This window comes from Toxorhynchites rutilus, chromosome 3 (genome assembly GCF_029784135.1).
Source record: "Toxorhynchites rutilus septentrionalis strain SRP chromosome 3, ASM2978413v1, whole genome shotgun sequence".
NCBI classification, from domain to species: Eukaryota; Metazoa; Arthropoda; class Insecta; order Diptera; family Culicidae; genus Toxorhynchites; species Toxorhynchites rutilus.
Window position 1 is genome coordinate 50593557 of NC_073746.1, and position 24320 is coordinate 50617876.

Consider the following 24320-nt stretch of genomic DNA (forward strand, 5'->3'; position numbering starts at 1 on the left):
AGAGGCTTACTTGCTTGGATTTACTGATTAGTTGTAGCGAATATAACCGATTTATGTAATTCTGTGATATGAATATTTATACCAGTCATCACTGGTACTCGAAGCTTCTCAGAACCGAGAACGTACCCCAGCGTTATCAGTGAGTTTCGTTAAGCTCACGACAGGAAATGATAGCAAGATGGCCGACCTTCTTCCTCCCACTGATTAGCTTTATCACAGTCACCCACATGGTCTCGTATCAGTGGCGATTTAAAGCCATCTCACTCTGTCAGTGTCCAGTCCGACTAGTTCCAAACGACGCAAGTTTGTAGGCGCGATCCAATGCAACTAGCGTGGGAATTTACTCATATTTGATAACATTTATCCCGTAGAACTGCTAGACTTAGCAGCGAATAGTGATTGTAGTGACGCGATTTTAAAACATAATATATTTTTGCATGCCTTAATTTAGTGAAACGAAATCAATGAATAATGTGGGTGATATTTATGCGCTTTATTGACCTCTACTGAAGGTGACTATCGCTTCGACCAGTTTCCAGTAAGTTCGGATTGTGTTACCCTAAGGGTGACCAACATTGTGCGAAGGTGAGATAACTTCTGACAAGAATATCACTCATCGGCGTATTGGTCATATCACAATCTAATCCGGTCACGTACACTACCAAATATGGTGGTTGTTTTGTGGTTTTCGCGAATGTTGTTGACTACAAGGTTTGTTTTTAGATCGTTCTGTGGTCGATGACCTGTGCTCGGAGGTCAATGAACTCGGTTTGTAGTGGTAGTGTTAATCCGTCTACGAAATCACACTTTGCAATTGTTTCCCAAAGCAAGCTTCCGCCTCTATGACTCGGGGGCCAGGACTTAAACATTAGTCTATTCAAAGAAGCTGTTGGGTATTGTACGAACGTTGTGATTCGGAAATCCACTACTCTTGACCATACTTGCATAAGTTAGTTAACCGGAACAAATACGAAGAATTTTGTTAAATTATTGTGATTTTCATTTGTTACACGAACAACGGAGAGTAATACAGCTACTACAGTCAAGCATCTTTCTGCGAAAGAACATTCTAGGTAAATATGTACAGACTATTCTATTATCAAAGAAATGGTGGACAACATAGGAGTGATGGTACGAAATGAGATGGTGAACACATGGACTGGAATGCTAACTGTTCTATCAAGAGGACCCTCAAATTATGGTCATTCTTAATCAGTAATACTTGATGAAGAAACAGTGGATTAAGTTGCAATTCACAAGTGACACAGTTTATTGAAATCTTCGATCGATCAAGGACTCTACGCTTTCACTACTCCAGCGTGACTTGGATGTGATATGCACGCTGATTTTGATAGAAGTTCAGTACGACATCGAAATGACGAGTGATAGTTTCAAGTTATTCGTAGGTAATATCTTTGGAATTGGTTAATGAAATACAATTTCTAGAATTACATTTGTATAAAGGATGTAAAAAAGGCGAATATGATTTTCCATCAATTTTTTTAGAGATTTGAACAGATTTATCGGAAGTGATTATTATAAATTTTTTTCAACATTTTCAACATTTTTCAACATTTAGAGTAGTGACATTTTCGGAAGCATTGTTGTCGACGATAGTTTTGCTCATGAGTCGCATAATCTCATTATTTATTATTCACAATAGAATGATGCAACGATTTTACATGAATAGAAAATTGTAGAGTTTGACAAGAAAAGAGTCAATTCGCCTTACCACAAAATTATAATAATACAGATTTGCTTGCGAATGGTGGACCACTCACAGTTGGCTCAGGTTGCTTATGCTAGATGGAGGGTTATGGAGTATGCACAATTTTTTTTAAACGTTGAAACTTTTCAAAATCATCCAAAATATTTGAAATACTAGATTATTTATAACAATCGTGATCCACAAAAATAGGTATTCCTGTACTTTAAAGGAATACCTATTTTTGTGCGCTTGAGGCAACTTGTCTTAACGTACAAAAAGAAAATAAAACGAAATCGAACGATTATCACGAATGGAATCATTAGGAATTGGATTATTTACTTAAAAAAAACTTTCCTTATGTGGTCCTTATCTACAGCATAAAAAAATGCTGTTTTTTAATTGTGTAGCGAAAACTATTTTTTGAAAGTCAATGGTGAGGTTTGATACGCTTTTTTTTTCGGTTTGGCTGTACTCACTATAAATTGTAACGTACTAACGTCAGCACAAGATCTTGTTCTAAAAAAGCAAATCATGCTCTATTTGTGGTAGGGCCATCAGACGCCGATTAACATTTTTGCAAAAGTTGAAGTAAACCAACTATGACAAAAAAAAATTTAGTGGTCTAAATATCACTCTTACAAAAAGTTTTTGTCATTCATTAAGGATACAGGATTCAACGGATCAAAAAAAAATTCAAGATTGAAAAAGATACTTTTGTAGCCACTTTTTTTTCAATTTATGCAAAATGGTTTCCGTCTATAGCCACAGGAATTTAGGAAATTAGACATACATTTTAGAGAGAGAGCCAGCGGCGCGGATCATTCGCTGCAGAGAGTTCCATAGTAAATCTATAGACCTATCCGGAATTTGTCAGTGAGTGATAGACTCATATTCATCTGTTTTTGGTAATGGTGTTCACATTTTCTGACCACTGGTGAACACGACCTTATGTCCATCTATATGATTAATGATTTCTGTATTGGTAAAATATAGTTTTCATGCTGAAATATCTTTTTTCTTTGTTTGCACTCCATTTTTAATCCTCTATTGCGATATCCGTGATTTTTGTTATTCGCATTGACATTGTCAGACTATTCCGCAGGTTATCGGAGTTCTACTGTATATCGATCATCTGAATCGGTCAAGTACTTCAAAAGTTATGAATTTTTGAACAAAATCAATTTCGGGGAAAAAGGAAAATTTTTGATCGGACCATCCTGAAATGGAAATGGCCACCCTGACAAAAAAAAATTACGGGTGTATTATTTTCTCAGCAATTTTGACTACATCGGTTTGGCATGGAATGCCTGTATAATCGAGTGTATATATGATCGAGTCCGATCTGTATTCCCGTTAATCTTACTTTGTCGGGTAATAACAACAGCAAAAACTTGTGCTTAAATCAAACTTACAGAAACTTTTGCTTCGGTATCATCGTCCTCAACATTTTCAACAACTCAAACGCTTCTGTTTTTCGCATTCAATTGTACAATTGGCTCTACCGATAAAGATATTTTTTTATAAATTTTCCAATATTTTGACGTTTTCTAGTCGTAGTTTTGTTTTGCAGTTGAAGTTCTCTAGTTGACATGATCAAAACATTTTTAAAGAACACCTAACATTTTACGATCAAATTATGAGAAAGGTTCAGTTTGTTTTTGTCTTTAAACATTGGATGGACAACTTATTCGAATATTGTTTTTGTTTCTATTGGAAGAGAAGTGCAACTGAAGTGTATCGAATGCTTGTAGAAGTACATGGTAACCATCGGTTAGATTTTGGTTTGGAATATTTAAATGTAGTGATTTTAGTGTAAACAAGAAATAGCGTCCTGGTCAACCGAAAAAGTTTGATGACAAAGAATTAGAGACTTTCCTCGCACAAAATTCGTGTCAAACGGAAACTGAGCTAGCAGAATCATTGTGAATACCTCTATAAGCAATTTCTAAACGACCCAAGTTACATTCAAAGGCAAGAAAATTATGTTTCATACGAATTAAAAGCGAGAGATGTCAAACGGCGATTTTGTATGTCCGAAATGTTGCTTGAACGGCACGAAGGTTGCATCGGATTATTATCTTTAGCTCCCTTGGTCCCGAACTTTAAAAAATAAATAAAATCAACAATTATGCAAACAAAACCTATTTTTTGCAAGTGTAATTTTTTTTTCAAAAATTACTAATTAATTGGCTTTCATTTGATCAATCATCGTTTTTCGAGGGAGTGAAGGTAGGTAGTTTCAAAAAGTTACCCCATAAAACTGATGGTTTTTTTTTCCAAAATATATATTTTTATCAAGGCTCATATGGCGTTAGCCTCACGGGGCCGGGAGTTCAATACTTTGACAATTTTTCTTATTATCTATGTTAGTAATATGCAACCGATTACTCGCGGTTGGCTCGAGGTTAGTATTACAAGTGTTTTCGTAATTCGGATGTTGCTGTAATTTGCTGTAAGAAAATATTTTTTCCCATAACTTTTTTATTACTTTTGAACTACTTAACCAATACAGATGGTTAACGTATCAAATCACAGTCAATTAGATAGACTTTTTCGAAGAAATATTGCAAACAATTCGGATTTTGTTTTTGTACTTCCTGATTGTATTTGTTTTTTACTGTTTACATGGCTTTGGACTAGAGAAAGCCATATTTTCATAGTTTTTCTGGGTGTTTTAACATAACATAACTAGTTCTTGAGTTATGATTTTTCAAAGTTAAACGTTGGTCCGAAAAATAATTTCTCGCATTTTATCCAACAATGACTTTTTTCAACATTTCATAACTTTTGAGCAACTTAACCGATTCAGATGATCAACATATTAAATTAAAGCCAATTAGCTAAAAAAAATATTACACTTGCGGTAAGATTGGATTCTAGTCGCATAGACCTAGTCTAATTGCATAGGAATATTGAACGAAGACTGAAACATGTTGAATTTGAAAAATAATAACTCAAAAGAGAAAAAAACACCTCTTTTATTTTTTGACCTTGATCAAAAAGTTCCCGGAATAAAATTCATAAAATTTCAAGAACATGACAGTATGACATGACGAACATATTAAAAGGGTCTATTTACTATAAAAAAGACAATAAATTAGAAATGTTTTTTTTAATATCTCGGGAATGACTGCATTTAGAAGGAGATTGATAAATAGCTTTTTTTATTTTAAATCACATCAAGATTCATAATTTGTGGCCAAAAATGATTGTTAACATACAAAAATTCGAAGTTTCGAAAATTCATAAAAATTCGATGTTCCACAGAGTCCGTCAAAAATAGTTTTCTTGGACTTATTTTTGAATTTTCTACATGACTTCTATTTTATACGAAAAAAATAACCCTCTACCACCCAAGTTTTTTATTTATCTAAAAAAACCTACTCCACTTTTATCTCGAATTCCGACTTTCAACATAAAATACTCCTAGCAGAAAGCTGCCAGCATAAAAAAAAGTGTATGTGTGGTAGATGAAAATATTCTAAAGACGTTCTAGTGGGGGTATATAGAGAATATCGTCTGAATAATTTGAAAAGAGAATCCTCGAAGCCCGTCTAAAGGCGGGCTTGAGCTGTAGAGGGTTAAGAAAAATAGAAAAAAAATTCTTTAACATTACAAGTTAAAGTTTGTTTTGTATATAAAAACAGAGTACTATTTTTTCTCAGTGTATTTTTTTCAATTTTCAATTTTCGAGATATAAATTATCAAAAATTTATCTTACTTAAATCGATACACCCTTTTAAAAAGTCACACTAGAGCTAAAAAAAAATACCAATTACTGTTAAAAACTCATATTTCCTCCAACCCAAACGGAATACAAATTTTCATTCGAATCAAAAGAACATGTTTTGAAAATCTGCATTTTTAGGACGATTTCATTTGGAATTGCACAATATCGATATTGATGTTTTATCATGTTTTTTTATGGTACTATGTGAAAAAAGCACAGCTTTCTAGAAAAAATATAAAAATATATAAGCGCTTTCTATCTTTATCTGAGAAAACTATGGAACAAAAATTAAGTTGAGGAAAAAGTAATTCATTATTTTTGGGTGAAATTCAAAACCATTTTTAATATGTTTCGGATTGTCCGATTTGGGTCCAATATGCACCGTTTTGTTGCAAAATGTGTTGCTATGATAAATAAAACTTTCTAGGTTCTTAGTAGAGAAAAACTCTAGCAATAGATTTTTATAATATTCTCTTGACCCTAGTTTTTTATCACTCAGGAAGTTTTACAATGCGAGAAAAATGTGGTAATCGCTTGGTGCTAGGTTTGGACTATTTGGTGGATGCATTAGAAAACAAACATTAACACATCCGAATCGAGCTCCCAGAGTTGTGTGGTCTTGCGTTGTCCTCATGGAACAAAACACCTTCTCTGCTGGCCGATTCTGACCGTTTCTGGTCAATCGCTATTTTCAAACGGTCCATTTGTTGACTGTAGAGATCTCAATTTAGTATATAGTACTATAAAAAATAAAAAAATATAATTAAAAATCAACAACAAAAAAATCAAAAAATATATTGCACGTATTTTACTGTTATAGTATCGGAACCATTCACAATTCCAGAGGTTTGGCTTGCATTTTCGCCTTTATACAAGGTAAAGTGTAAAATGTACCGAATCTCTTTTTGTAGACTTCGATTGTTAACGCCCTGTAACTCACAACTGAATGGAACAAAAAAACAGTTAAAGATTTTTTTTAGTGTGAAATGTCAGTTTTACAAAGAGCTTATACTTGAAACTGTATAATATTATTGAATACTCGAGATATTGATCACTAAAGCCAACTACAGAGAAAATGATGAATTTCACCAACCTAATATTTGCGGAGTATTATAATGTCCGCAAATATCTTCTGATGCTATTTCTGGCTGGTAAAATCATGTGAATTTGATCTCTCAGCAAAAAGCTGAATATCCATCTCACTCTCTTTCTCTAACATTTCTTATTCATGAGGACTCACACACACAGACACACACATTCGAAAGCGTTCGAAAACAGAAATCATTCATTCGCATTTCAACGCAAGTCCCTATTGTTCTCGCATACATTATTCTTGCTGAGTTCCTCACTCGTTGTTCAGTCCAATCATAAAAGAAATTATCAAATGTAAAGTCCGGGTAGATTTCCCTTGGTTTAGTCTGGTTGGCTCAATCGAAGCCTTTCAAGAGGTGTTAGATTTGCTATATTATAACTTCATTGAGCGCAAAGGGAAGAATTGAAGTCCTGTTAGGTGATATTAAAAACCATCGTGTGATCGTGTAAAAATTGGTTATATGCAAAAACTGAACGGTAAGTCGCTAATCTATATAGTTTGCGATTGTTTGCGAAACTTGAACGAAAAAACGAAAAGTTTCAGTAAATATGGAAAACCAAAAATATCTCCACAGATTATTTATATGTTTGTAGTTTGTAGACAAATTAATTTAAGCTAACAGATGCTACGATGGCTTGACGATAAACATCGAACTTAGACTGAAGATATCCAGGAGAACAAATACATACATGATGCCAACAACAAGTTGTTCTCCTTTGAAGAATATCAACATGTTGTGAAAGAAAAAGTAACCGGCCGATGACATATTTGAAAGTGTTTGTTTGTATTAGTCATTTTATGTGAGTAGTTGTTTTTTTATATCAGAACGAGACACATTTATTTGTTTACAATAACTAACTTTTGTGCTCCCGTGGCCGAATGGTTAGCGTCACACAGGCCGGGGGTTCGAGTTCAATTCCCTTTCTGGTCGAGGGAATTTTTCGTCCAAGAAATTTCCTCCGACTTGCACTGTGGTCACGCGTATTCTAGACCTTGTCACTCAGAATGCATTCAAGGCGTGTTGTTTGGCATAGTAATCTCAACTAAGTACTAATAAAAAAATGACGCAAGTAATGCTATGTTGAGACGACGAATTTACTCTAGGAACGTTAGTGCCATTTATGATGAAAAGAACCAACCTTTGTATGACCATTTTTGGTTCAAAGATTATTTTCGACAGGGGATAGACCAAAACAATGGGACTAGCAAATTTTTGTCTATGTCATACCCTTCGGAAATTATTCTTTTTTAGATGGAACTGATTTCGTTTGACGATTACTTACCTTTATGATTCCACTAAACACAGAGCATACTATTGGTACAACGATATTTATCTTTGGTACGTTTCTAATAGCAATAATATATTCATTTCTCATCTTTAGTGATTATGTGATACGAAAATTCTTCTTTCTTTTCTTTTCTTTTCTCCGAAATTTCTTTTTGTCCTCGTATTTGGAGAAGCATTCCACAAATGGTACTATGCTTTTTACTATAATTTTTGTAAAACCCAGTTCCTAGTTTTTTCAATAATTCTCATGTTGCTGCCAATCATGATTTTATTTACTCACACGTTTATGAAGAGTTTATGAATTTTGAAAAGAAATATTCTCGTAGGGAATCGTAGGGAATAGTATCTGCATTCACAAATTATCTAAACACATTCGAGCGTGAGTATCAGAAATAAATTCCGAACGGATGACAAGCTGTGGATTGACTGCAGCTGTAAGCTTCCGCCGCCCATAACCATCAGTTACTGTCACATCTTTGAAATTTGTAATTGTAATGAATTACTCTTGGTTTTCACTCCCCGTTAGGTTTCTAATATGGGGACAATCCGCTGCATAGTAAACCAAACTGACAAAAGTTGGGTGCAACTCATAAATTTCAGCGCTGCATGATAATCGATCTGTGGCTGGCGATTCGGGCTGTTCACAATCTAGCTCTATTCAGCCTCTGTCTCTGAGCCATTTCTTCCACTAATGAATTGTGGTTACAACAATAACGTGGTCATTGTGGACCACCCCTACCAAATTGATACGTTTAGCAGCGCCACTTTGGTTATCATCATCCAAAGCCCACCGCAGAGTCCGGTGGTTCTCTGTTGGGCGAAGGCGAGGCGTGAGGCACACTCGCAATGTTTCAATTATTGTGGTCAAAAACCACCGACCGTCCCAAAGGAGAATGCTTGACGACAATCGACGGTCCTGCGCTGACGATTGGTCCACCGGCCCAATTGGTCAACCGGGACCGATTATTAATTACTCGTAAACAGGCGGATAAATCGTGGAAATCTGATTTCAAAACAGATACAATTCGCTCGTTTATGACTGAACGACAAACGGAAACAACCGGGGATTTCGTTGTCGATGGCTGGACTGTTTTTGTAGGCACTAGCCGTGCCTTCCGAATGCTTATAGCGTGTAGAAATGCTTTTATCTGATGAAAATCTATACTAGTTAGTAACGGTCAACAAATTGTCGAGCGTGTAATTCATTTTTCGTTATGTTGATTTATGTGTTTTTTGATACCGATGTACAGCTTAACTTTCGTCCTGTGTGATTTGATAGGATCTTGGATATTCGACAGCAATGGTGCCGAATAGTGGAGCGAATATTCGAATCAGGATCTCACTAGCATATCGACATTTTCTATTATGAGTCTAACGGCATTATTCACGAGATGCAATCAATTACGTCTAAAAAAATCCTATTTATCCACCACCACCAGGGGTCGCATTTCATGGTGCCTTTTTTTTAAATTCCATTCCATATCCCGTTGCAGCTTTCAACAGCGGTTCAGAATAGATATATCTACGAGCGGACAATACGCGACAAATAACCATCAACATTATCACCGACGTCACCCAATACAACGCTGGGCGTACAAAAAAAAATCGAGAAACAAATACTCTCGCTCACATATACACATCACTCAAACGCAAGAACCGCACCGCAGCAGCTGGGCTCTGAAAAATGATGACATCCTGTCCACCTTTCAACAAGCACATCTTCATCAATGGGGGACCTCCGAGCGAAACGACCGGCAGCGAAATCTCGTCGGTCGAGAGTGATTGGGGTGACCTGCGGTTGATTGCGGCTCAGTTGGGCGTAGCCAATCCGGACGATCTACATGTCGAGCGGTTCAAGGTGGACCGCCTGAAGCTGGAGGATATGATTAAAGGTAGGAGAATTTGATCCCCTGCAGGTGATGAGTTATGTCCGATTGACAGCTTGTTAGCGCGGGTCTATTGTAACAAAAAATGACTTGCATAGGTTCGTAAATCGCAGTTGTGGCACGCAGACACCATTTGTGAGAACATTTTTACATTCATTTAATTATTATCCTCCAAATGTAAGAATTTCTTCTTGAAATTATGAATATATTTTCATTATTTTCATTTTTTATAATCATTCATTTGGTATGATTTTGATCATGAATTCGGTTCTTACAAATTACAAATGCTAGAAATATTGTAAAAATGCCGATAGAATATACTGTCATTCTCGTAACTTCACTCGGCTTCATATTGTAATCAATCATAAAAACAGTTTTTAGTTTCGTTGATTTATTACCTTTTTATGTGTTTTTCGGCACATTGCTACAATAGAAAACAAAATTCAACTATCGAGATATGTTAATATAATTTGTTTATGTCATATACAAACTACAATTTACTGCAATTCAGTTTTCGATTATTTTTTTAATCATTGTTATTAGAATGTACGTCGATACACGTTACGTTACATAGGGACGTGAAGTTGTTACATTTTTTTCTTCTTTCGGTAGTATGGATGAGTTGTTTATAATTACGTATGCAACAATAAATGTACAATTATGAACTACATTTTATTTTTCTGATCATTTCTTATTTAGGAAATCAGCTCTCGAGCCAAATATTCGTGACTTGCTGGGGGCTAATCGATTTTCTTCAAATATACAAATATACAATACTGGGGCCTATACAAGTAGTAAGAGATTGTATTGTGATTTTGGAATCCAATAATCTCAGAGAAGTGAGAGGAAAATTCCACAGCATAGGATTCCCAGTAAGGTTTTAAATTATAGGAGGATTGCATTTCTTTAACACGATTGTCGCGAGCTGGCTGAGTTCCTTGCGGGGTCAAACTTATTAAATGAAGGTTGAACTTTGTTTGTAGACAACTTCTATATGATCTAGCAATATTTTTATTTGTTTGAATATTTTGTGCCCAAATTTGTATTTTATCCTCTACAGATTACTGTGACATGAAAATTTTCATCAATGGAATTTCATGGACTTCTTTTAATTAAATCCTAAATAAAACATGAATATTTAGAAACATATAGTAAAAAAATGCTATTGCTTTCTTCACTAAAAACCACAATTTTCGCAGTTTTGCATTACAGCAGACATTGTACATTTGGAAGCTTATGTTTTGATCTATATTTTGTATGTGGTCACAATTTTGGCAAAATGCAGCAACAAAACTTTTAAACTGGTTTTCTACAATTTTTTTAAATTATATTTAATGAAAGAGATTCGTTTTATTTATATTTTTTAGGTGTACCGGTAGGTGCACCCGTGGCCGAGTGGTTAGCGTCTCACATTATCATGCCGGGTGTTCGGGTTCGATTCCCGTTCTGGCCGAAGGATTTTTCGTCGAAGAAATTTCCTTCGACTTGCACTGTGGTCACGCGTATTCAAGAGCTTGCCCCTCGGAATACGTTCAAGGCGTGTTATTTGGCTTAAGAAATCTGAACTAAGTATTAATAAATGACGCTAGTTAATGCATACGTTGAGACGGCAAAAGTTCCACAGGAAACGTTAACGCCATTCAAGAAGAAGAAGGTGTACCGGTAAGTTTCTTCGGTTTTACAACAGATGACGTAACTTGGTTATTATTCCAGTGAATCAAATTTTTAGACATTCGTTGGAAAGATACTTTCATTGTGCGTCTTTTTCAGTATTTGTCAAAATGTTGAAGCGTAAACAACATAGTTTTTTGTCACTTCGAATATGTCGAGAACACTCCCCGCCAACGAGAATGTTCTTGCGGGTAGTGTTACTTCATTACTTCAATATGAATAAAAATGCTGAGGGAAGTCTTCGCATTTTGGTGGAAGTTTATGGGGACCATGCTCCAACGAACGTGGCAAACGTAGTTTGCTAGGTTTAAAAGTGGTAATTTTGACTAGGAAGACGAAGAACGTTCCGGACCGCCAAAAAAGTTTGAAGATGAAGAATTGGAGGCTTTACTCGATCAAGATCCGTCACAAACGCAACAATAACTTGCAAAAGCACTTGGAGTAGGTCAGCAAAACATATCCGATCGTTTAAAAGCCATGGGAATGATCCGAAAGAAAGGACATTGGGTGCCGTATGAATTGAAGCCGCAAGAGTCTAACGCTGTTTTTTATACTATAGTAATAAAAATAGAGCACTCTCTATCTTCAACCATGTAAACTACAAAAAAAAACAAATACAATCTACAATCGAAACCAAATCCAGTTTTTTGCACGTGTGAAATTTTGTCAATTCAATAGTAACTTATTGGCTTCAATTTGATATGTCGATTATTTCAGTAGTAGATCAGTAGTTCAATAGTTTTTTTTTAAAAGTCATTTTTGGAAAAACGGGAAAAATTTGTACTGCTTAGAAAGTAATGACCACCAAATATGCTCATACACTGTTTTACCGAAGACAAATATTTGACACTTTTCGACAGATAAAATTTGATCAACGTGTACTAGTCAAATATGTTCGACACAAAATACGACGAATAATTTTTAAATTATTGAACGCCTATGTTCGCGCTCAACTGATCTGATTTTCGGATGCTACCAGAAACTGATTTAAATTTAAACTAAGAACTTAACGTGATCAAAATTTATTTCCTTGTCAAAACGGAAAAACGGCGGTACAATTCTGAGCCTGCTATAATTTTATATTTCTTTTCGGTCTCTATTGATTCTACTTCTATTCTGCTTTTCCACACAATCAGCTGTTTCTATACATGTATAGTGAGAAACAGACCAAGCCATACTGTGTAAGTAAAAAAATACACAGCATCGTTTGACTGTTGGGATTACGGTAGCTCGGGATGCTCAAATTTCATTTCGGCATGAATAGCTTAAATTTTTGTTCCATCAGTTCGACAAACCTGTTAGTATATGGTTACTTTACGTTAAATATTTCAGCTGATTTTTTCCCATGTTTGATATTGTTTGCCACTGTTGATAATTGCAGAGTGGCAAACAAAATAGTGTTTTTACAAATTTCAAACCAAACTTTATCTGTCAAAAAGTGTCAAATAATTGACCTCCGGACAAATAGTGTACGGCCTTAGGGATCATTTAGAAATGTTTTGATATAACAGCCGATTTCGTTGGCAATGAGATTTTATTCCTGAACGCGAAGCTGACTATTATTTTGATTTTCTACTGCGTTCAAACAGTCCCAGAAGGTGTCATGAGTTTCGCGTATAAGGTTTGATTCAGTTTCATCTCATTTGCTTCGTTTTGCTGATGTTGTAACTCGTTAAATTTTACGTTTTTCACTTCCATAATGTTATATAAGTAGCCAGCCTTGCACAGTATTCAGGACCGACTTCAATATTATCCCCAAATGATTCAATTTCATTACACAAGTATGACTGTGACGGCATAATATTGTACGTCTATGGACAACCTTCAATAATAATATCAATAAATTCGTACCATATTATTGTGCGTGTATGGGGTGCTTTAGACAGTATTCGTCAATAGAATCGTCCAATTTGAATTTATTGTCTTCGTTACAGCCTAAATCGCACTCTGAATTAGTACACTTTGCGGTTATTCACACTGAAGACCAGATTTTTTCACTGATCCGTTCAGTCAAGGGGTCGAGTTCATTTTTTAATACACTCAGAATGTGCACATTTTACACCAACGGGTTCAAGCACATTTCAAGAAGGTACATCTTAGCTTCAAGGAAATGTTTTGTTGGTTTGAATTCGGCGTTGGTTTGAGTCCACTTATTTAGCTGTTTCACAATCATTTACTGTACTATTTTTTTTTCATTTTTCGGTGTTAAGTCAGATCGGCACATGTGACATTTTTATGATTTCGAGAAAAACGAACATAAAGTTTAATGCTCTGCAATTTTCAAAGCAGTTAATTTTTTCGTTCAATATTGTTCTTAGAAATGTTAGCTGCTCACTGGCAATACTTTGACGTATGATAGATGTAAAAAAACATCAAATATCATGCCAAAAATGGCAGTTACTTGGCTGCCTATACTTACATGATCCACTCTGACTGAACCAAATGAAGCATTTTCTAAGAGTTGGTTCAGTATGAATGAACAGTTTCGAAATATTTCTCAATCAATTAACCAATATGGCCGCCTTTTTGTAGCCAGCATAGAAAATCATGAGCATAGAAATCATAACCTAAAATTAAAAATGAAGAGCTCCGCGCGATTCTCCAGCAGTGATTTTAATTGCAAATCACCAAGAAAGCTTCCGGATACCCATCCAAGCATCGCTTGCTAAAGGAAACTATCCAACTTTATCGAATATTAACATATACGACTCCAAACAATAAACAATACGTGAGCCCCCTAAGCGCGAGCCTGTTTTATGCTGCCTACGCTCAATTTGCATTGGTTGGGATATGGTTGCCAGAGACCCGCAATTAACAGTTGTCAAATTGTGCCATCCTGCTATGGAAATTAGAGCGAGAAGGATTGTGAGTTTGGAACTGCATAAACATTTGTTTGCGTTCAGTATAATAGTCTCTGCCATCTACTGCTGGCATGAACATTATTGCACGGCAAACATGCTAAGCATAAACTTCCCATTTTCAATCATCTTAAGCGGCCCATATTATACAATATAATTGCACAACATTGTGAAATTGTGAAATAATATTGAGGGTGTGTTTCAGATATTGAAATGTTGTACAATGTATGATAAAAAAAAATTAGGTATTTATTGTGCAAAGCTTACAATATTGCATGATCTATGTGTGACGTTGTGCAATATGATGTCAGTTAATGTCAAAGCTCATGTTTACATTTACATCGTCTCGGGTGTAAAGTGAGTGTTATCCTAAAAAAATTCACAGACTGTTTTTTGAGAACGCGTGTGTCGCGATGTCCATCAAAAACGCCGACGGGGATTTTATTACCGAGTTTGTTGAGACTAATCTTTCACTTCCGGCATTATGGGATATCAAGTGTCAGGTTCCAACGAGTACTTCCGATGAAATATTGAACGTCAGTAGCCAGCCTTGCACAGTATTCAGGACCGACTTCAATATTATCCCCAAATGATTCAATTTCATTACACAAGTATGACTGTGACGGCATAATATTGTACGTCTATGGACAACCTTCAATAATAATGTCAATAAATTCGTACCATATTATTGTGCGTGTATGGGGTGCTTTAGACAGTATTCGTCAATAGAATCGTCCAATTTGAATTTATTGTCTTCGTTACAGCCTAAATCGCACTCTGAATTAGTACACTTTGCGGTTATTCACACTGAAGACCAGATTTTTTCACTGATCCGTTCAGTCAAGGGGACCGAGTTCATTTTTTAATACACTCAGAATGTGCACATTTTACACCAACGGGTTCAAGCACATTTCAAGAAGGTACATCTTAGCTTCAAGGAAATGTTTTGTTGGTTTGAATTCGGCGCTTGGATATTGTTGGTCCACTCTGTCTGCATATGATATAGAGTCATTTCGCCATGGTAAATGGTACATGGTCCGTTCTGACTGCATACTATGAGGATTTTTTTTTATCAATCATAACAATTTCGATCCGTTATTCCTGCTGTATGCGTGCTTTTCCAAATCTGATAAATGTGGTATGTAGCTTAAATAATACTTAACTAAATGTAATCAATAACTCGAAATTTTCAATTTTACGACATGGTCCGCTCTGACTTAAAACCGACCAAATGAAGGCAACAGAAACTTTTTTGAAAACAATTTTTTTTTTATTTTAAATGTCTGGAACAAAAAATAAATTCAATAACTTTGTTATTGTTGAAATTCGAGCATATGCGCCGAAGGATTTCTTTTTTCATCAAATATGGTTCTCTATCACCTACCGAAGGATTCCGAATGTATGTATTTTTTTCATGTTGCCTTTAGGTAGATGAATCAAAAATTGAATTCTTCCTTTATATTCAAAAATCAAAATATATTACTCATAGGACTCGATTATATATAATCGCAATTTCACTTTCAACGTTAGTTTTGGAATCCAATACATAATCGAACTACAAAAAAACGATTTTGCTATTAATGTTTGACATTCATAAATTAATGAAAAAAATGTTTTCTTAAGATTCGATTATGTATAGGATTTGAAAATATTTGTTGAAAAAAATGATCGACTATATATAATCGAGTCCGACCTGTAGTACATAAAAGATTTTTTTTAAAATTGTTTTTCTGTTTTTATTATGTATAATCAAAACAGGACCTTTATTCTTTATTTAGGAATATTGATTCTAAACGGAAAGTTTAATCAATTTTTTTTTGTTTTATGTAAAAATTGTGTACATTTCTCCTTGAAATGTGATCATTTATTTGCTTAATGCACACATACAGTATCTCCTAGTTTCGCATTCGCGGATGAAGAGCCGAATATCCGGCCATCCCGCCTCGAAGTTTCATGATAAATCTTAACATTGGACAGCACAGATAATAAATTCAGTATACAGGTCGGACTCGATTATATACAGTCTCGATTATATACAGACTCGATTATATGTGATTCGATTATATACAATTTTGGACTCGATTATATACAGTTTGGAAAAAAATATTTTTTTTTTATATTTCAAAGATGACTTATTTCAAGAAAATATGTAACCTTTCAATGTTAAGGTGTAATTTAAGTGGCTATTACATGTACAGTGGGGTAAAAATTGTGATTTTTTAAGATTTTGATTGAATTTTCACCAAGAATTGTTTATATCGATATTGCAGCCAAATTAAAAACGATGGAAGTTCGGTGTCAAAGAACAAATTGTAGAACGGTTAAAAAGCTTCAATTTAATTGATAAAAACAATCTAGTTTAATATAATTTTTTAGGATGAAATTAATAATAACACATTAAAAATAATTAACTGTTATGTTTTTCACTTCCAAAATGTTATAAAAATCCACTTATTTAGATGTTCCACTACTATATCCTGTACTAAATTTTCTCATCTTTCAAATGAACGCAACAAAATCGCCTTCTGTAGCGTACTTTGTAATGTAGAGCCAGTTTGAGGCAACAGAGTCCGAAACAAAAAAAAAGTTCTATAACTCTGTCATTGTTGAAATTCGAACATATGCGTAGAAGGTTCTTTTTCATCAAATTTTCAAAAATTTTTCATCAATCGTCTATCACCTTCTGAAAGAATCCGGATAAATTTATTTTTTTCATGCGAGAAAGGTGTTTTTTGACTTTAAGGAGTTGAATCAAATTCCTCTTTAATATTCAAAAAACAAAAAATACATGCAAAAAAATGAATAACACAAATTTTTTTTTGACTCGATTATATACAGGATTCGATTATATACAGTGAAAAGAAATCAAAAACTGTATATAATCTTAGTCCGTAATAGATAAATTCATTTTTCATTACGTGGTGCATATTGTACCTTTCTTCTCTATATCTAGCCCAAGAATAGAACACATTGACTAACGTACTAACTCCATGGCCAACTAGATGTGAATATCATAATATGTTTACATTTGTTCTTCACTCATTTCAGTCGAAACGTATTCAGAAGGAATGAATAGCGCAGAGGAATTCTTCACGAATGTAAGTCCATAATTATTTTTCCACGGAGTTGAATTATACATATTTCTAAACATTCTCCCGTACCCAGATCATGAAGGAAACCACCACCTACGTCAGCTGGCCTTGCCGCCTCAAAATTGGTGCGAAAACGAAGAAGGATCCGCACATCCGGATCGTCGGCAAAATGGCCGACGTGTTGAAGGCGAAGGACAAAGTGATGGCACGTTTGGACTCCCGGGTAATTTCCAATTTTCCATTTCGTCGATGAAATTGAACGTTTCGACATGTTCACCGCATTGCATTGTTCACGGTTCCAGGGGAGTCGCGTCATTATGAAAATGGACGTCTCGTACACGGATCACTCGTTCATTATCGGCCGCGGGGGAAACAATATCAAGCGGATTATGGAGGAGACGGCGACCCACATCCACTTCCCGGACTCGAATCGTTCGAATCCAACGGAGAAGAGCAACCAGGTGTCGCTGTGCGGTAGTCTGGAGGGTGTCGAGCGAGCACGTGCGCTGGTTCGCATCTCGACGCCACTGTTGATCTCGTTCGAGCTACCGATTCTCGCCCCCGGTAAGACACCACCGGACAACGATACCCCCTACGTCAAGGAGGTGGAGCGGGAGTTCAATGTGCAGGTCATATTCTCCACCCGACCCAAGCTGCATTCCTCACTGGTGCTGGTGAAGGGCGCCGAGAAGGAGGAACAGAAGGTGAAGGAAGCCACCCGCCGTCTGATGGAGTTCATGTGCGAGAACATTGCGGTACGTTCCCAGGCTCACATTGCTTGATTATGAATTATGATAGCGAAATTGTAATTTCTGCAACGAGTTCTCGTTTCTCTTCTCTTCTCCCCCGTTTCCGTATTTCATACGTGTCACCATCTGCAGAGCCAAATACCGGTCCAAATGCAGCTGGAAATATCCACACAACATCATCCAATTGTGCTTGGTCGTGCTTCCAGCAATTTGCGGGAAATTATGAGCAGAACTGGAACACAGGTAGGTTCTTGAGGTGAATTGAATGCTTTCATGGAGGTGTTGATTCTGGCTAAGGATTGTGATTCGAGAGTTTAATATAGGAAAATTAACTGTTTGTTCGAATGCAATGGAAGGATCAGATGAGATACGTCTATAAAGCGTATGTTTTTGTGTATATAACTTTTTTGTTCATTTTTTTATTTATCTATTTATTTATGTATACTTCAGTAACATAAGACATACTGTATGTTTTTTTGGTTACGAACGAAAAAAAAGGATACATGGAATGCGCCACATATTATTTGCGAATTATTGAGACAAATAAAAAATCAAAACTAGTACACAAAATAACAAACTAATATTTTAAAACTAAAAAAACACCTTTCAATGTTTGCTGCCTGTTGTTTTCTGGAATTAACTCCTTTTTATCCCTTTTAGTTAGAATTTCGAAAAATATAGCTTTGAGAAAAATGGATTTTAATTAAAAAAAAATGTTTTCAATGAATTTGTTTTGCTATTTATTTGATATTTCTATCAATAATTTCCTACATTTCATTCTTAAACCAACATTCTGTAGTTCTTATCAGGGACCGAAATCTTCGAAGATGAAAAATGAAAATCGTCTCTCCTTTCAGTAGTTTCGCTTCGACTAAGACTAGGACTTCGGCAATCGCCGTCAACATGATTTGAATTGACTAGAAAATGAATTGACGAGCGTTGAAAGCGAGGATGATGATTAATTATTCTAGTCAATGATTATTCTAATTGACGTGACTAATGAATTCAAATCTGCCTCTTCATTTAACCTGACTTCAATCCACACACCACTACTCCCCCTGACTTGAATCTTGTTACTATAAAGTGAAACGAAAACTTGATGCAAAAAAGTATTTACACCATCAATGGACGGTTTATTGTCTACCCACCGTGAACACAAACCAACGAACTTAGACAGTTATCAAATATGCTATAAAGGTTCTCGCGTTAGTATTAGTAAATATCGTGCAGTGGATAAATTATAAACAAAGTTTAGTTCCCCGAGTTCATCTTTGTGAAATAAAAAATACAGAAAAATGGGTTTAAACCAACAAAATTCACATTTTTGTCAGAGTTTCTGAACACTGCACGCTATTTTATATGTGTGAGTAATTTTCGTGTACGATACTAGCTAGCTCACCTGTAGTATATGTCAAACCACGGTGAACTCAATATCGATACATGCATACGTCATACATGAGAGAGAGAAACGAGAGAAATGTTGTTGAGAGAATGAATTATCGAAATCACTTGATATTGACATAATTACATAATACGGGAAGCTGTTAAACAACACATCAAACGCGAGAATTTACACACAAAAATGCTACGAGTAAAACATATTTTTTTCAGGAGTGTTCATACATAAATGCCATATATTCTAGAAACTATAAAAGATAGAAAGTGGACGTCTTCGACTGTGAACACATTTAGAATTAGTTGTAATTTTTCAAAGTAATACATTAAAAAGTTGTCGTCAACAAAACTTTATCCATGCAAAAGTGTCCATCTTCGAATGTATGGGTGACTTGTTGGAAATTGTAAGAGCTATTCATATATTTTGATTTTAGAATTTAGAAAAATATTCTTCTGAGGAAAATGAATTTCAATTGAGGGGCTCAGAAGGAAAGGGGTGTTGTGGTTCCCAGGTTCAGCTTACGGTTCAGATCGTGCTGATAACGCGGTGGCTTAGCTCTCTTCTAGCTAGCCTCTCTTCCTCTCTGGAGCCACCGAATGGACGCTTTTTGGTAGACCAGATCGTAGAGCACATAACAAGTATGCGCCTACTGGTGTAATCCGGTAGTACCGCGTCACTTGGGATTTTGGCCGGGCGGAGCCAGAAGGAAAATGAAGGAAATAGGGAGGACTGATGGAATTTTCGAACCTGACTGAAGTTGATTCGGCCCCTGTATACTCACTACAGCTAAATCTACTCGGTTGATTTAGTTTCTGCCACGATGCTTCTGCGTTCGTGATCAATGAGTGATCTGTTAATGCTGCCTGCTTTGTTTATTTTTCATCCTTTTTTGGTTCGTTTATGATAGAGCGCGTTCTAACAACACGCTCTATAGCTATGCAATGAATCACGCTCTAAAATCGTGATCCTTGCGGCGACAGGTGTATATGGCTTGGTCGTTTTTCTCTTCATCAACAATTTTTTTTAGATAACAGGGGATCTCGTCGTTACGTGCAATTATAAATTTTCTTTAAAAAAAATGATATAAAATTAACTTTTTGGCACTCGGTCGTTTTTCCATCAGAAATTTTCAAGATGACAATAGATTTAATTCCATCGTGAGTCCAAAACTCAGGGCCTTCTATTGACCATCTTTGTGTTGTTATAGAATAACTACGTTCACTTAACATTCATCAGTGATGGAGATCGATTCAGTGTTTGAGTCCTGGCCTCTCTATCCATATGCAAGCTCTGCTTGCGACTATAAAAACATCGGACTATTGTGCTATAAATAACATTTAAAGACATTTAGCATCAAACAATTTTCTTTGATGAGCTCATTTTCCAAATGAATATACTGACAAGAAACAATAAGTTCATGAATCAGCTAAAATAGTAGAAAAAAAAGTGATTCTTGCGATTTTTTTCAATTAGAAAATGAATTGCTATGATTAATCCGATATCACAGTTTTATTAGGTATACTACCTTGATCAAAAAGTTTCCGGAATTTATTCAGGAAATGGAAAATACAAGATTATACATTAATATCGATATTGTCCCCTTCAAAGCACTCTCCATCGACTGCAACGCACTTATATCAGCGCTTGATCCAATGATCGGAACAATTATTATATTCAATTTGCGGTATGGCCATCAGCGTCATCTTCGATTTTTCCATTATCTCATCTCGTGTCGTTCGAATAGGAAAAAGTCGGAGTGAGTCAAATCAAGTGAATTCGGTGGTTGCCGGGGCTCTGGCAACCCTATCCCAACCAATTGAAATTGAGCGTAGGCAGCATAAAGCAGGGCTCGCGCTAAGGGGGCTCACGTTTTGTTTACTGTTTGGAGTCATATATGTTAATATTTGATTACGTTGGATAGTTTCCTTTGGCAAGCAATGTTTTTATACCCACCCGGAAGCTTTCATGGCGATTTGCAATTAAAATCACTGCTACAGGATCGCGTGGAGCACTTCATTTTTAAATTTAGGTTATGATTTCTATGCTCATGAGTTTCTATGCTGGCTACAGAATGGCGGCCATCTTAGCAATCCCTTGGTGGTTGCTGAATGGTACTCGTTTCGTTTTTATACAAATGTCCACGAATAACGATGGCATTGTGTGCAGATGTACTCAATGCAGCATAACTTGTAATGTAAAACTATCACACTACAAATTTTATAGAATGCCAATGACAGATGTGCCAACCTATAAAAAAAGAAAAATAAGAATTGGTGACTGAGAGCGCCACCCGGGGTGATTCGGGAACTTCTTGCTCATGGTAGCATATTACTTAACAAACAATAAAATATTTCAAGCTAAAGTTCTTGCATTATTTCCAAAACGTCTTGTAGGCCATCACTGAAGTTACAGGTTGCTATATTTTAATAATTTCCAAAAAACTCTTTCCACAATGAATGGTTTTTGAAGACATCGGCCGTATAGAAACATTTTGTGTGAAGCCTCCTAAGCATCCTTCCAGCAATTCATCATATATTGGACGAATCGCGTCGAAAACCTCTTTCTTCATAACTGGTTTATGTGTGTCATTTTTCAGTTAATTTTTAGCCCTAACCTTCTGCCAAGTATACCAGGAATCTGCGCCTTCTGCACAGTAGTTGTGCTGCGGATCTGCATCCGTGGATATTTTGTGATATAACGTTGCCATTATTTCTGAATTTAATAAAGTAGACGTCTCAGAGAATATTTTAAGCCAGAAATTTATTTTTATTTCAAGTTTCCATAGTGTATTACCCAGCTGTATGGCACGATTATCGCTATCTCACTCTACCTACCGTCACCGCCTATCTCACTATTGTGCGATTCACATAGCACGTTACGGAGAAGAACGTCTACGTTCCGTCAACGTCTCCACCAATTCACACATGCAGTCAATGCTTCCACCAGCACCGTCACGTCAAATGCCAAACGAATGATTTATTTAATTTTATTCATGGTGTCGCCACCTACAACAATTTTGAATTGCAATGCCCTCTTTCAAATCAGCATGCCTAGAATCAGTTCTAAATTTAGAAAAATTCAATGAGAATCATTGAATTCAATTATTTAAATGCTTAAACCCCGTAGTCCGACCCTTATGCAACAATAATAATAAATAGAATAATTCTTTCAACTAGTCGCGAATGATTTTCACTCCGAATGACTTAGCTCCAAAGAGATATGTTGGCATAAAAAGTACAGTAAGTTACTTATAAAGCGATATACTGAGGCACCACTCAGTGTCGCATTGGAGTCAGTTTCGACCAGTAATTGGACATTTGCGACTGGTGGCGACTTTCAATGTGGGGCCATAATTTGGGCCCCGAACTCAATGTTTACAAAAATGTCCAACTAGAGGTAAAAATGTCTAATGAAACGTGTTGCATCACAGATCTGTTCAATTAGCTTAATGTCGATGTAGATGTAAATTACTGTGCAACCAAATCAAAACAAAAGCCGAGACACAAAGCCCAGACAAAAACCAAACGAGCCGTCCGTCTCCGTCAATTATTCTTTTCTACAAACCCTGCCGGTCGTTTTCGTTGAACGTATGCTGACGGGTCGTTACGTTGCTGGTGTATGTGAATGTTTTCATGAGAATTGCATGGTAGAATCATTGACGTATCGTGACGTGACGGGACGTGAACGTGACGTGTATGTTGTATGTGAATCGCACTTATCCCTCTGCTGTAAAAGTCCATCATCGACTTCACGATATGTCAGATGGTGGTAAATTGGTAATTCGCGATGACAGAAAAATAGTGTCGAAGTCTGGTGGCGACTTCAAATTAGGGCCTCGATTTGGGTCCCAAACTCGTTAGCGTAATCTCTATCAGATTAGAAGACACGAAGCCGGTTTTTGAATTCAAAAATTTAAATGAAAATTTTCACATCATGTTATTTAATTACTTGAGACACATATTTCTGACTTTCATTCAACTATATGGCTATACAATTCCAACATTGTTACTGATTTTTTTCAGTATAATATAAAGTTGTCTTCATAAACAATTTTCGTATGAGACTTTTTCCTCAAATGCAAACAAAAATGTTTTTAATTTAAATAGAATACTAATTTGATATGGAAAAGCTAATTTTCATTCATAATTTTTATTTTGAAAACGTTCATTCCGACTGAAAATCAGCTATTCTTTGACGCTCCCCTAAACTAGTAAACGAAGCTCAATGGCGCCAACGCGGATCGCTGTTTTGAAGAAAACAAATACTTTTGGCGTTTGAGATGTTGGCACCAAATACATGGCGGGTGCCATACGGCTGGTATTACCCCCTTAAGAAAAGAAACTTTGGCCCTTTTCATACAGTAGTCTAATTCTTTTTTGCAAAGTTACTTCAATGACCAATGTCTTTACACACACAACGTTGCACTGCTATCTGAGATGGTGTTGTCAACTCCTAAGACGAGTTGGCATGAAGTTCATCTAAAATTATTGAAATGCAATTTATTGAAGGTTTTCCGATATCTCATGTCGATAAAAAAAAGTTTGTTTTAGTGTACCTACCTATATAACTTTTGAATAATTTAGACTATCTTTCCGTAATGATGTGATTTGGCAAAGAGGCAAATTTTCCCAGCCTACTTTCACAGCATCCCCCGACCAGTAATAATAACCGTCAATTGTTTTATTCATCACCGATATCGATCCTTATTGCGGGTTGTGCTCCGTTCCAGATAATGTTCCCGGATGCAAACGATGTGAATATCAAGCCAATCAAGCGCTCCCAGGTGACCATTACCGGCTCGATAAACGGCGTCTATCTGGCAAGGCAGCAATTAATAGTAAGAAAACTG

General features: G+C 35.9%; 1 protein-coding gene across 4 annotated transcripts in view; it reads left to right on the forward strand.

Annotated features, from left to right (window-relative positions):
• The first annotated feature begins 222 nt into the window (after positions 1–222).
• Positions 223–24320, forward strand: part of LOC129779978 (protein bicaudal C) — a 34435-nt gene continuing 10337 nt past the window's right edge. Inside the window, exons 1-7 of one of the 4 annotated variants that reach the window (XM_055787794.1) lie at positions 223–585; positions 9313–9711; positions 17283–17332; positions 17400–17549; positions 17629–18081; positions 18208–18318; positions 24201–24308. In XM_055787794.1, coding sequence (XP_055643769.1) covers positions 9504–9711; positions 17283–17332; positions 17400–17549; positions 17629–18081; positions 18208–18318; positions 24201–24308 — 1080 coding nt within the window. In that variant the 5' untranslated portion in view covers positions 223–585; positions 9313–9503. Of the gene's footprint in view, positions 586–754; positions 1074–9312; positions 9712–17282; positions 17333–17399; positions 17550–17628; positions 18082–18207; positions 18319–24200; positions 24309–24320 lie in introns of those variants that run through there. The other 3 variants (XM_055787797.1, XM_055787798.1, XM_055787795.1) reach the window with 3 other exon arrangements.